At 44.2% G+C, this 12,315-nt stretch overlaps 1 protein-coding gene across 1 annotated transcript in view; it reads right to left on the bottom strand.

The window, feature by feature from the left end:
• The window catches only part of retreg2 (reticulophagy regulator family member 2), a 32,672-nt gene extending 21,952 nt beyond the window's left edge, over positions 1-10,720 (bottom strand). The window contains 4 exon segments of the mRNA XM_084330009.1: positions 4,724-4,853; positions 5,995-6,025; positions 7,812-7,915; positions 10,394-10,720. Of these exon segments, the coding sequence (XP_084186135.1) occupies positions 4,724-4,853; positions 5,995-6,025; positions 7,812-7,915; positions 10,394-10,698 (570 nt within the window). The 5' untranslated portion in view covers positions 10,699-10,720.
• Positions 10,721-12,315: the final 1,595 nt, after the last annotated feature.

Raw genomic sequence — 12,315 nt, 5'->3', positions numbered from 1 at the left:
GTTAAAGATTAGGCTACACTAATATTATAATATTATACTATAAGACGTCACCATCACTTTCATACCATACCTTATTGGATTATTTATGTTGACGAAACTGATGAGTTATATTCATTAAAGAAAGTTGATTTAATAAAAGAAAAATACTAATTTAATCAGATTAACCACTTTATTCAAATTGAGGATTCAGTTAAAATTTTTTTTTAAAAAAATAATTAAAAAAAAAAGTTAAATTTTTGTTAGTATATATTTTTTTATAGACATTCGAAGCTTCGTTCGAATGTTAAAAAATGACATTCGGTACAGCCCTATGTCTTAGTGAAGATCGATATATAAAAAACAATTTATGTATAATTTAGCTAGCTCGCCAACGTTACTGTGATTAAAGCAAACTTTAATTAAAAAATATATATATATAAAAAAATATATATATATTTATATTTAAATATTTATTATAATTTTTTCTGGAGGGGCGGGGCGTCCCGTCAAGGCAATGGTAGGGGAAACACTGGGGGGAGGTACAGGCAGGTGAAAAGACAATAATAGACATAGTAATAAGGGAGAGAGGGGGGGGTGTGGGGTGGAGGAGGGGGCATGCCACCCGTTCACATTATGTACAGTACTTCCTGTGTCCCAGTACAGTACAGTACAGTTCAGTCAATACTAGTGAACATGCACCACTCTCTACGAAAGCTGGGACTCTGAGAGATAACCCTCCAGTCTGTGATGTCAGCTGTAGCCTCTGTGTGTGTGTGTGTGTCTCTGTGTGTGTCTGTGTGTGTGTGTGTGTGTCTCTGTGTGTGTGTGTCTGTGTCTTGAATCCCCCCCAAGGGGACTAATAAAGGAGCAGCACTTGACGTGACTTGTGTGCGTCTAAGTAGGACTGGGGCTGGGCTATATTGAAAACCATCAATCTCATCAAATAACCAGAGGGATATACTCTGACATAGATATATATACTGTATACACACACACACACACACACACACACACACGCACACACACGAGATCTGCTTGGGTATGGAAAATCATGATTAGTAATCCACTTGAGCACTTCATCAGGTTGGACACACAAACACACTACAGGTCACTTTAGGAAAAAGCAACAGTCACTTTAAAAAACATAAATGTATGTTTTTGTATAGTATAGTATAGTTACATATAGCATAACTGTATATTGTATAGTAGTGTATATATAGGACTCATTACCTTTCATTCGTAAGCTTAGCATTGTATTGTATTTTTATCTTAGTACCCTTTATCATGTCTATCTATTATCTATTATTCTATTATTATTTGTAATTTTTTTGCACAATCAAGGCGGGCATGGCCACTTTCATGTCACTACATGTATCGTGTCTGTACAGTATGTGACGAATAAATCTCTTGAATCTTGACTGCAGGGTAACAAGACGTGCGATACCGTATCAAATTGAAACGTCCTCAAATATTTCAGAAAATAATTTTGGGAGAAATCCGGTTTGATATTCTTCTCATTTCATCATTAACTCAAAAGATACAGTACAATGAAAATATTGTTTTTCAATCTCATTGCATTTATTTTTTTTAACAGAAGGTATGTTGACGTTGTAACATTATCCAAAACTGAACCGTTGTTGTGAAAATGATGACTAAAGCCCTTCGATGTCCCATCTCCCTGGATATCAACATATCAGATCCAATCTGCTTCCTCTGAAATATTGCATAATACACACGGGTTACTCCGGTTGGCCCATCAGTCACATCTATAGCTGCTCCGATTGGCCCATCAGTCACATCTATAGCTGCTCCGATTGGCCCATCAGTCACATCTATAGCTGCTCCGATTGGCCCATCAGTCACATCTATAGCTGCTCCGATTGGCCCATCAGTCACATCTATAGCTGCTCCGATTGGCCCATCAGTCACATCTATAGCTGCTCCGATTGGCCCATCAGTCACATCTATAGCTGCTCCGATTGGCCCATCAGTCACATCTATAGCTGCTCCGATTGGCCCATCAGTCACATCTATAGCTGCTCCGATTGGCCCATCAGCCACATCTAGCTGAGGTCACTCATCAGCCGAGGAATGTGTATTACGTCTTAGTGACCAGAAGGCCACGCCCCCTCGGCCTACTGGCCACGCCCCCTCGGCCTACTGAGAGGAGAGTCTGTGCTCAAGAGAGGGTGACCTACAAAAAACACTTATAACAAATCAAACGATCCTTCTGAAGCCCAAAACATTATGCTAATGACATTAACAGCCCACAGTGTGAGCAATGTATGCACCGAATTAAATTAAATTCAAATAAAATCGTTGCACTGGCTCTTTTGAGCCAAACATTGTGTCTCACGGCAAAGAAATCCCACCGTTACGGTTAGCGCACGCGCGGACGACGGAATGATAATGTAATGTGGCGTTTTGATTTCAAAGCTTTATTTAAGCGTTTGAGACGCCGAGGTTACCCTCATGTTACAGCGACGACAAGCTTACAAAACAAAGACACCGTTTTATCAAAAAATGCATACAAGGGCACCCAAGTGTCGACCCATGTAACACGCTGCGTCGCGAAACGGCCGACCCGGGTTCGATTCCCGGACCCGGCGTCCTTTGCCGAATGTCTTCCCCCCGCTCTGTCTCCCGCTCTTCCTCTCTCTCTCCCTCTCCCTCTACCGGACTGCCCGGTAGTACAAACAAATAAAAATCTACCAAAAACATAATAAATTTTTTTTTATAAAATTCATACAAATAGGCACAATAAGACAAGTTACGAGTCTTCACACAGTGGCCGGAGATCGTACAGCAGCAAGAGAAGGAAGAACCTTCCGCTTCGGAGTCAGTCAGTCGGAGGACATTCCAGGTGTTGGAAGCGATACTGCCCCGGGTACGAGCGAGAGAATATTTATGTTCAGATGTATGTTTTCACATGAACGCCCACGAGGGCTAGAGACGGTCTGTGAGACGGTCTGTGAGACGGTCTGTGAGACGGTCTGCGAGACTCTGCTCTGCAGCAGCGGTGTATAAATACCATGGACGGAATATAGACGACACTCAGGCCTCTCACTCGGGCCTTTCGCCAGCAATAAACCAAAAGCGGAGGTAGAGAACGTCTGTCCTCTCTTCCTGTCCTCTCTTCCTGTAGTTTATCTTTTTATTGGAAGAATTTATGCAGATTTATACATTTCAGTTATATTTTCAAATTATACATCTTCCATTTCCTTCCCCGCCCCATCCCACCCAGGGAGGGCGACGACAAACATACATATAATTCACATAAATAATTTTTTTTAAATAATTAAACATAAATACAGATGTGACAGAAAAAACTACGCAAAAAGAAATTAAGTAAAATTTAAAGAAATAAGAAAAATATAAATTAAAAACAGTAATAATAATAATAATAATAATAATAATAATAATATATAATATAAGTAATACTCTCCATTTTAGTTGCATCATTTCCAGATAATAAAAAAAATTAAATGGAAAGTAAATTTAACACCCTCAGCTAAACCACCACAATGCCATCTCCCCAGCCATACGTGGGCTAGCAGTGTCAGAGAGGTAGGTGGGGGAAGGAGATGGGTCATGGGGTTCAAAGTTTGGAAGGAGGAAGGAAGGGGCCAGTGCTGGACAATGCCAAAACATTGCTCATCTCTTCCTCATCTTCCTATCCTCTCTTCCTGTCCTCTCTTCCTGATCCTCCTGTCCTCTCTTCCTGCTCCTCTCTTCCTGATCCTCTCTTCCTGATCCTCTCTTCCTGTCCTCTCTTCCTGTCCTCTCTTCCTGATTGGAAGATCAAGAGAAGAGGAGGGGACTTGAGATGGGTCTTTTGGTCGGTGAGTGAGTGAGTGAGTGAGTGAGTGAGTGAGTGAGTGAGTGAGTGAGTGAAGCCCCGCTAGCTCATGGAATGAACACCAACAGTCCTGAAAGCTCGAGATTCTCCCCTCTGTTGCAGTTTAAAACCTTGTTCTCCAACCTTTGTCAATCAAGTTGTACGTATTTGAATTGATTGTTATCCTTGTCGACTTGTCTTATTGTTGTGATTTTATATGCCGTGTGATTTTATATGCCTTTTTTTGCCTTTATTTCTGTATGTACGCTCGACGTGACTGTGAGTGAGGGAAACCTCAGTTGCCTTTCGAGTTTAAATAAAGGTTTTAAATTAAATTAATAAACAAAAGACCAGAAAAATGCTATATAAAATGCAGTCCATTTGCCATAGTTGTAGTTTACTTGTACTCAACGTCAGCTAAAAGTGGTACAGGGGTGCACCTTTAAGTCACGACATACCATAATAAGCCAGAGGTTAACCCTTTCACTACCACACTACAGAATGTTAACCCTTTACTATCACACTAGACGGTTAACTGTCTGTAGTGTGATAGTAAAGGGTTAACCTTCTGTAGTGTGGTAGTGAAAGGGTTAACCTTGGGCTTATTATTAGGTTAACCGTCTGTAGTGTGGTAGTGAAAGGGTTAACCTGCTGTCGTGTGGCAGTGAAAGGGTTAACCTTCTGTATTGTCGCAGTGAAAGGGTTAACCGTCTGTAGTGTGGCAGTGAAAGGGTTAACCTTCTGTATTGTCGCAGTGAAAGGGTTAACCTTCTGTATTGTCGCAGTGAAAGGGTTAACCGTTTGGTAGTGCGGCAATGAAAGGGTTAACCGTTTGGTAGTGCGGCAGTGAAAGGGTTAACCTTCTGTAGTGCAGCAGTGAAAGGGTTAAGGAGGCCTGCAGCGTACCTTGCCGTGGTGCTGCCGCTTGTACTGCAGCGCCTCCTGCAGGTGGAGGCAGCAGGCCAGGTAGCCCTCCGCCAGGTGGTGGCTGAGCTCCGGGATGCTGAGCAGCCGCGGCTCCACACTCAGGGGGTCCCTGCAGGCGGGGGAGGGGGGGACGCACACACAGGTATAGGTATGGGTATGCATGTACATGTGCATGTGATCACGTGTTCCCCCTCCTTGTGGGGACCGTCCACTGGCTACATGCATTCCCCTTAACCCCTTACCGCAACCCTTACCTCTGCATGGCTATACCTTAACCCTTACCTTAACCCTTACCTTAACCCTCACATCTGCATAACCCTTACCTTAACCCTCACCTCCGCATGGCTATACCTTAACCCTTACCTTAACCCTTACCTTAACCCTCACATCTGCATAACCCTTACCTCAACCCTTACCTCTGCATGGCTATACCTTAACCCTTACCTTAACCCTCACCTCTGCATAACCCTTACCTTAACCATCACCTCCGCATGGATATACCTTAACTCTTGCCCCAAACCTGAACCCCTGAGCCTCAACTAAAATAGCCTCTTGTCCCTGTGAGGTCCGACCCCCCCCCCCCCCCCCCCCCCAAAAGAGTTCCAAGTCATGACACACGAGAGCGAGAGACACAGGTGGACAAACACAAGGACCAGAAGAACAGGTCTAACGAGACATGTGGTCTGGAGTGTTAACGACCAGTGTGTTGGGAAGCACAAGGGGATGTCACTAACAGAGATATTACAATTGATTGATTGATTGATTGATTGAATGAAAACTTTATTAACAGATTGCAGAATGGGTACAATACAGTACAGCTCAATACACACAATTGTTAAGGGGATGCAGACCAGAGAAAGACTTTCGTCTTGTTTACATCAGGGTCCCCCATTTTCAATTCATCATGACATTTATGACATACACGACATGATATATATATATATATATATCATGACATTTATGACACAAATCGATCTCTAAACAATGTTTGTATGTCTCCGCAATGGTATGATTCTGGCCTGGTGGTAGGTTAAGCCACCGTTCAACGCAGTTTCTATATCTATCCCACCGTGTCTGTGTAAAATCTTGTAAACGTTCTTTCTGAACGGACGTGAGATGCATATATAATATATACATATAACATTGTTTAGAAACCTTTTTGCGAACTTTAGAAGGTGTTTTTTGTCCACAATGACACATGTAATGTAAATAAATATGTTAAATGTTTGTTTGTTCTCCAGGCTGCGTACCTTTGTATCGGGGCGGACTCCGCTTGCTGAGCTGTGATAAGAGTAAGAGAGAAAAGAAAATGAATAAATAGATCAAATCTCAAAAAGCCCTTTCATTTTAAGACTCGACTACACGGGGAACTTTTGTTTTGGGAAATAAGTTACAAACTCAAGAGTACAGAACTCAAACTGTCGTTATGCAAATTAGAGAACAAAACATATTTAAAACCTAGACCCATGGGGCAACGAGGCTGTACCGATTCTCTCTGTGGTCGTTAAAGGAACACGGCAACAAGCTAGCCTACCTTAGCACAAATGAAATGGAAGCGGATACGGAACACTGGCCTAGCTTAAAACCCCCGGGATAGGTGTTTTTGGCCAACAGCTAGGCTAGCTGGTCCGTATCCGCTTCCATTCATTTGTGCTAAGCTAGGCTAGCTATGTGCAGGCGGATAGCTTTCTACTGAACGCAAAGGGAGGAAGTTGGTATCTTATCTTCTTGTCCGACTCTGGAGAAGACGGTGAGCACATTTCACATCATCTAAAACAGACCACAAAGTCAAAACAATATATGGAGGGATTGACAGCGACCCACTAATTCTAATTACATTTTAAACTATGTTAAGTATATTTGTGTATGTATACATTTTGGATTAGAAGATAGATAAAACTCCCCTGGGGGGGGGGGGGTGTCTTTGTCAACACAGCACTTCGGAAGGTCAGGAAGAGAATGTACTAGAGGCAAATAAAAATAGAAACACACAGTGTCACTCAAAACCTTCTCCAATCTATGCATAACCAACGCCAAACGAAACAGAAAAATATCCACTTTGGGCCAAATTCGAGACCAGGTTGGAGATTTCAAAGCTGGTTGCACGGTGTTTTAATGACGCCACGTGCACGCACGCTCCCGCGCATGCGCATAAATGATCCCTCTCGTGCGCACAGACTAAAGACAGTGCCTAATTGCCTCTAGGAATGGAATGTAACACATTTCATTCACAAGTTGTGTGAATGTATCCGAGAACATAATTTATTTGAACACACCTGACGACCTGCGCTATTGTTATGCAAAGTAGCCAGGTGGGTACATGGTAGGGGTTGGAATCGCCAGAGACCTCACGATACGATACTATCGCGATACTAAATATATCGCGATACGCTGAGTTAAAAAAAATAAAGAATGTTGATCAAATTTGATTTATTACCTTTTTTCAACTGCAAAGTAAAACTTTGTCAACATGTTTTATCTAATAAAATAAAGTTTTCAGTCTGTTCGTCTCACTTCAATCATTTTTATTGCAGAACATGGTATTTTCTCAAGCAGACAGATGTAAACACTGTAATCTGTGTTGCATGTACCTGACAAACTGAACTGTTTGTAATAGTCATATTCCAACTTAACTGAATGCACATGTGTGTGTGTGTGGACTACTGTACTATTACAGGTATTGAAATGAACAATGCAACTTCCTTATACAAATTTTATTTTTTTATGAATAATTAAATATCGATACAGTATCGCCACGCAAAGTATCGCGATACTACTACGTATCGATTTCCCCCCCCCCACCCCTAGTACATGGCGAGTTGGCGCATCAGTAGAGTGCAGCGCATTCCTGTGTGCACGCGCGTGCATGTGCGTGCGCGTGCTTCTGCTCACAGAGCCGGTTGCCCGGCGTGCAACCCCGTCCCATGGGCAACGCACCCCTGTTCGAGACGCGAATCCACACAAGTACATTGCGGTACGGAGTGAGTGTGTGTGAATACGAGCGTCGTTCATAGGATTTACACAAAGACACAGGTAGCAAGCACAGAGATCGCCCTGTGGCTCTCACCGGTGACGAGGGGGAGCTTGTGCTTCCATCTCTCCAGCAGCAGGAGGCCCAGCAGACAGACGCTGAGCAGGAACAGAGGCCGCAGGGCTGTGGCCGACACCAGCCTGGTGGAGAAGAAACCAAACCACGTGGCTCATAAATCTTACCTCACATAACGTCGTGCTCAGAAATCTACCCCAGCCAGCAGGGGTTACCATCACACATGCATATAGACTAGACGCGCCGCTGTCATGCAACTCTGCAGGCCGTGTTCTGTACATTAGGAAATGTATATCCCGGCACGTATTTTATTCTTTGGCTTATTTTTTTATTCTCATTTGTGACTTTGTTTTTGTCTACCTATCCTATACTGTTGAGACTAGTGTGCGCGATTTGTAGTGCCAAATTTCCCTCTGGATGAATAAAGTATTTCTATTTCTGGGAAGGCGATATACAACAAGCGTTTTGAGTTTATTACTTGGGTGGGTTGTGTGCAGTGCGGGGAGCAGGTGACTAGTATCTGGCAGTGACAGCTGGTATGATGACCAGGCCTGGCCAGCATGACAAGAGGCGTCACTAGCAGTAGCAGCACCCAGCTAACCAACCACACCAACAGTAGCACCTTCATAGTATAACTTTTCGGTAGCTGCATTGATAGCCCTTTGCCTCATGTGGAATACCTCAATAAACCTGCTTTTCAGGTGGAGTATGTTCACTGGACTGCAGCAGGTCATTTATAGCCTACCTGTAGGCCGAAAATTTCCAAACGATAAAACGATAACAATGGCTCCAAATTGCCTTGAAAATTCAAAACTTGCATTCTACGTTAGCTTTTTATTTAGCCCCTGAAGCCAAAAAGGCGGATTCGCTTAATTTATCTGGTGTCCACAATAACGGCCAGCTATACTACTGTAACTAACACTTGACTCAGTTGTCATGGCATTATTGTGTGCGAGGCACGCCGTTGAATGTTGTGACGCACGCTGACGGAGCACAGGTGACAATCAAATAAAACGATAATCTTTTCTTGTTTACCAGAATAAGGTGTAATAAGAGCGGCCTCTCCCACACCAGCTGCTATACACTACTGTAACTGACCGTTAGCTCGGTAGGTAGCTGTTAGTTATTTTACAGTAGTATAGCAGCTGGGCGTGGAGGCACGCGCCATGGGCGGGAGCAGCAGGTGACAATCAATCAATAAATAAAACGATAATCTTTTCTTGTTTACCAGAATAAGGTGTAATAAGAGCGGCCTCTCCCACACCAGCTGCTATACTACTGTAACTGACCGTTAGCTCGGTAGGTAGCTGTTAGTTATTTTACAGTAGTATAGCAGCTGGGCGTGGAGGCACGCGCCATGGGCGGGAGCAGCAGGTGACGATCAATAAATAAATAAAACGATAATCTTTTCTTGTTTACCAGAATAAGGTGTAATAAGAGCGGCCTCTCCCACACCAGCTGCTATACACTACTGTAACTGACAGTTAGCTCGGTAGGTAGCTGTTAGTTATTTTACAGTAGTATAGCAGCTGGGCGTGGAGGCACGCGCCATGGGCGGGAGCAGCAGGTGACAATCAATCAATAAATAAAACGATAATCTTTTCTTGTTTACCAGAATAAGGTGTAATAAGAGCGGCCTCTCCCACACCAGCTGCTATACTACTGTAACTGACAGTTAGCTCGGTAGGTAGCGGTTAGTTATTTTACAGTAGTATAGCAGCTGGGCGTGGAGGCACGCGCCATGGGCGGAAGCAGCAGGTGACGATCAATCAATAAAACGATAATCTTTTCTTGTTTACCAGAATAAGGTGTAATAAGAGCGGCCTCTCCCACACCAGCTGCTATACACTACTGTAACTGACAGTTAGCTCGGTAGGTAGCTGTTAGTTATTTTACAGTAGTATAGCAGCTGGGCGTTAGTGGAAGCACGCGGGAGCAGCAGGTGACGATAAATAAAACGATAAAACGATAATAATCTCTTGTTGTTTTGACCAGAATAAGGTGTTGTTGACGGTGAGGGCGAAACAGAGCGGCCTGTCCCACACCAGCAGCAGCAGCTATACTGTACTGTAACTGACAGTTAGCTGTAAATAAACCTCTTGATTCTTGATTCTAACTAGTAACAGTTAGACAAACAGTTAGCTCGGTTAGTAGCTATTAGTTACAGTACAGTAGTATAGCTGGGCGTTAGTGGAGGCACGCGCCATGGGCGGGAGCAGCAGCAGCAGGTGACGATAAAACGATAATAAAAAAAAAGGCGACAGGTGTGACACGATAAATAAAACGACAAAACGATAATAATCTCTCGTTGTTTACCTTTACCAGAATAAGGTGTTGAGGGCCTCTCCCACACCAGCAGCCGCTATACTACTGTAACTGACAGTTAGCTCGGTTAGTAGCTGTCAGTTACAGACAGTATAGTATCTTACAGTACAGTACAGTACAGTGGCTACTATGTTAGTTACAGACAGTATAGCTGGGCGTTGTTAGTGGAGGCACGCGCCGTGGGCGGGAGCAGCAGGTGACTGACACGATAAATAAAACGATAAAACGATAATCTTTTGTTGACTTGTTTAAATTAAAACGATAATACTAATCTCTACCAGAACAAGGTGTTGAGGGTGAGGGCCACGCAGACGCTGCAGAGCGGCCTCTCCCACACCAGCAGCCGCTGCGCCCACAGCAGCAGCGCCTCGTACTGCGCCAGCCAGCCGCGCACGCTCTCCCGCAGGCGGAGCAGCTCCGGACCCGCGGCCCCGGTGTAGTCCAGGTCGTCCTCCCCCCCGGTGCCGGTGGTGCCGTCCGGGAACAGGGCCTCCAGCTCCAGGCCGCCGCCGCCGGGCGACGAAGAAGAAGAGGAGGAGGTAACTACTGCTGAGGAGCCTTCCTCGCCTCCTCCGCTCGCCATCTTTTCTTCCTTCCCCACCTACTTTGTTATGTTTTTTTTTTTGTTTTTTTTGGGTTGGAGAGAGAGATCACGCGGAGGAGGAGGAGGAGGAGGGGGGGGTATATCTTATGGGCTGGGCGGATGGATCTGACAACGAGGCCCCCCGCGTCATGGATTATTAAAAAAAACAAAAACGTGTGTCACGTGTTTCCTTGTTTACTGGGTGAGTAGGGGAGGGGAGAGCCTATATATATCTATGGGGAGAGCTCTCCCTGCCATCCAGTGGTCTAGGGTTCCTACTGCATCATGTATGGGTGAGTATAGGAGGGGGGAGCTCTCCTGCCACCCAGTGGTCTAGGGTTCCTACTGCATTGATTGATTGATTGATTGATTGATTGATTGATTGATTGATTGATTGATTGATTGATTGATTGATTGAAAAACGTTATTAACAGATTGCAGAATGGGTACAGTACAGTACAGCTCAATACATACAGTATTGTATGGGTGAGCAGAGTAGGGGAGGGGAGAGCTCTCCCTTTGATAGTTTAGTTCATTGATCTAGTAATATTTGATGTTGAATGTCTGATATCTTATATCTGTGCTTGTGTAGGCTGCACCCTGTAGGGGGGCCTGGGCGTCTCTGTGTCTGTGTCTCTCTCTAGCTTAAGTGACCTGATGACCCCTCGCTGCACCCATCTTGGTTTAACACCTTCCATCTAATGGTCTAGGGTTCGTACTGCATGCATGTATGTATGTATGTTATGTAAAAGCAATTCTATTTAAGATATTCCTTTATTGATCCTTTATTGAAATTCAGGGATCATAGCAGCATTGGGGATGGGGAGGGGGTACAGGTAGTAAAAACAACACAAGCAGTGTAAACAAATAAGTCAATATAATTTACTATCAGGGGCGGCTAGGTGGTGTAGTGGGCAAGGCGCTCGCCACCAATGCAGGAGACGCTGGGTTCGAGCCCAGCTCTCCGCATTGCTATCAGCTTGGCTGGTCGTTCATACTAACACAATTGGCAGTGTTAGGGGTGGGAAAGCTGATGGGTGGGGACAGCGACTCCTACAGGTCGGTTGGTGCGCCTGCGCAGCAGAATCAGGAAGCGACGGGGGCGGCGTGTCCCTCCCACGCAGACCCCCGCCACTGAGAGATCGCGCTGTACAGGTGAAAAGATGCGACGGCTGCTTCCTCGAGTACCGGAGGGGACACGTGATGCAAGGCTTCGTCCACATTGCAGCCGGCATGTGGGAGGCATGGCCTAGCAACGTTCGAGACAGGGGAGGGTAGAATTGGACGATACGAAATTGGGATGGGAGAAAAATAGAAAATGGGAGAAAAAAGTAGATCAAAAAATATATATAATTTACTATCTAAGCACCTTTAACATAACATCTAGTGGCTGAATGTTACCTATAGCACCTTTAAGTTACTTAAATTAGTTTGACCTATTATGTCCTTGTTTATTAACTTTTCCAGTTGTTTGTTTCATTGTTGTGTATTAGGTGTGATACCTTATAAACCTCTAGGGGTTCTTTTCATCTCACCTGCACATTCTTGTTTCAATTGTTGCTTTGCTATTTTTCTTTTCATTGTGCAAATAAATAAACACAAGGGGTTTCTCTGATT

Source organism: Notolepis coatsorum, assembly GCF_963971535.1.
Source record: "Notolepis coatsorum genome assembly, chromosome: 1".
In the NCBI taxonomy this organism is placed as follows: Eukaryota; Metazoa; Chordata; class Actinopteri; order Aulopiformes; family Paralepididae; genus Notolepis; species Notolepis coatsorum.
Note: the sequence above shows the minus strand (reverse complement) of the source record. Positions and strands in the feature narration are given on the sequence as shown.